We start from the raw sequence: 2,656 nt of genomic DNA on the forward strand, positions 1-2,656 counted from the left end.
GACTGGCTCTTGTGCGGGTGACACATGAGGTTTTTCGAGCAAGATCGTTGCCGGTGCCCCTGGAGTGGCTCCTGTGCGGGTGGCACATAAAAGACACCATTTCGAGCGTGGCCGTTTTCGTGCGGGTGACACGTAAAAGCACCCACTACACTCTCTGAGTGGTTGGCATTAGGAAGGGCATCCAGCTGTAGAAACTCTGCCAAATCAGATTGGAGCCTGGTGTTGCCATCCGGTTTCACCAGTCCTCAGTCAAATCGTCCAACCCATGCTAGCATGGAAAGCAGACGTTAAATGATGATGATGATTTTATGGAGTGCATTGCATAATTTCTACCTGTTATTGCAGTATGCTTTTATCATCTGTGTTTTAATTTGTCTGTTCAAAGTAAAATAATATATATTTGTATAATCTACATGAATTATGTATATATATGACAGGTGCAGGCATAGTTGTGTGGTTAAGAAGTTCACTTAGCAACCAAATGGTTTTGGGTTCAGTTCTACTGTATGGCACCTTAGGCAAGTGTCTTCTGTAATCCTAGTCTGACCAATGCCTTGAGAGTTAATTTGGTAGACTGAAACTGTGGAAGCCTATTGTATGTGTGTGTGTGTGGATCGCTATAGCTTGACAACTGGTATTGGTTTGTTTACATTCCCATAACTTAGGGATTTCAGTAAAAGAGACATGGAGTAAGTACCGAACTTACTGGGGTTGGTTTGTTCAGCTAAATCCTTCAAGGCAGTGCTCCAGCATAGCTGCACTCCAGTGATTGCAACAAAAGATTTGAGTTATAAAGCTATAAAGTTGATGTGCTAGGGTTATGAGTTCAAACCTTAGTACAACCATTGACTTTTGACCCTAGACAAAACCACAAAATTCTACTTGACTCATTCTAGTTGATACCACGGTCCTTTGCTACTTTGTGTCTGTGTAGTTAAAAGGAGAAAAAACATTCAGCTGTAAAAAAACAATTGCTTCAACAATATGCAAATGTCCATTCATTTGTCCTTACGTTCTGAGTTCAAATTCCACCAAGGTTGACTTTGCCTTTCATTCTTTTGGGGTTGATAAATTAAGTACCAGTTGCATACTGGGGTTGATCTAATCAACTGACCCTCTCCTCCAAAAAATTTCGGGCCTTTTGCCTAGAGTAGAAAAGAATATACAAATGCCCACAATTTAACATACACTTCCATCAATGCTGACAGAAAAATGGATATAAAGCTGAAGTAAACTTTGTTTATATATCAGACTTTCTAAAAGCTTGTATAATGTGTATCGTTTATCTTTTACTTGTTTCAGTCATTGGACTGTGGCCATACTGGGGCACCACCTTGAAGGGTTTTGGTTGAACAAATTGACCCCAGTATTTATTTTTTATTTAAAGCCTACTACTTATTCAGTTTCTCTTGCTGAACCACTAAGTTATGCAGGACGTAAACAAACAACACCTGTCGTCAAACACACGTTTCTTTTAATTTCTCTCTTTCAAATCCACTCAAAAGGCTTTGATCTGCCTTATGCTATCGTAGAAGACACTTGTCCAAAGTGTCGCACAGTAGGACTGAACCTGGAACCATGTGGTTGGGAAGCAAAACTTACTACACAGCCACACTTTATTGTTTCTGACTTTTCTGTGATGTGCACCAGTTTGTTTTCATAGTTTTTTTTTTAGCATATATTGTTCTTTATCTCTTTACAGGCTGACTTTGTGTTAGTTTGCTGTAACAAGGAATATAAAAAATCTGTGGAATTTCAGTCAAATTTAATTAACGATGAAAATCCTCAAGCACTTCATACAAAACTAATATATGACAACATGTATGACCTATATACATCAGGCAAAAACATTGATCATTTCATACCAGTGGTCCTAAACGGTTGTACTGTTTCTGATATACCCAATTGGTTGATAAAAGATAGCATCTTCATGTGGCCAAGTCAGAAAAAGGATATTATTTCATACATCACATCTAAAAAGCAACTTTTATTATAACCGAAATTATTTTGTTGGAAATGTGTTTTGTACATAAATTTTTTATGAAGTTGTATTTCTAATATACTGTACTTTCATATAGATGTACAGAATAAAATGTACTTATATTCTTGTTTAAATTTCTTTTTTTTTTCCTGTGTTCTTGATTTGCTATTATGTCAGTTCAGTAACCTCTAGCACTGTTTTATCTGAAAGTGCTTTAGTTGTGACAAACACTTCTACACTTGATGGATTATCCATTGACATAGTGATAGAATCATATTTTCCATTTTCTGTTGAAATACAATATTGTGAGTATAGATACAAAGAACAATTACATAGAAAGAGTATGGTGATAAGTATAGATTTTAAAAAAACCAAAAAAAACCCCCAAATAACCCATTTACTATTACTTTTTCTGTTTTAATATATTATACATGTGAGAAAAGAGGAGTGTTTTGACGTTCCTATTTACATATTTATCTATCGCAAAATATGTAACGCTATTATAGAAACACATTCTGCTTTTAAGAGGAGTTTCTTTTATGTGTTGAAATAATTTTGGAGGAAACAACAACATACAAAGAAATATTGTCTTTGGAAATCTTGAATTAATCTGAAAGAGAATGCTAATTCCCGATCTCTGTGGGGAAAAGCAGTGGTGAAATGCTTAATCATTAC

The 2,656-nt window shown here is 35.9% G+C and overlaps 1 protein-coding gene across 1 annotated transcript in view; it reads left to right on the forward strand.

Annotated features, from left to right (window-relative positions):
* Nucleotides 1–2,115, forward strand: part of LOC106870173 (uncharacterized) — a 16,247-nt gene extending 14,132 nt beyond the window's left edge. The window contains exon 6 of the mRNA XM_014916172.2: nucleotides 1,703–2,115. Within this exon, the coding sequence (XP_014771658.1) occupies nucleotides 1,703–1,996 (294 nt within the window). The 3' untranslated portion in view covers nucleotides 1,997–2,115. The remainder of the gene's footprint in view (nucleotides 1–1,702) is intronic.
* The last annotated feature ends 541 nt before the right edge of the window (nucleotides 2,116–2,656 follow it).

This window comes from Octopus bimaculoides, chromosome 5 (assembly GCF_001194135.2).
Source record: "Octopus bimaculoides isolate UCB-OBI-ISO-001 chromosome 5, ASM119413v2, whole genome shotgun sequence".
Classification (NCBI taxonomy): domain Eukaryota; kingdom Metazoa; phylum Mollusca; class Cephalopoda; order Octopoda; family Octopodidae; genus Octopus; species Octopus bimaculoides.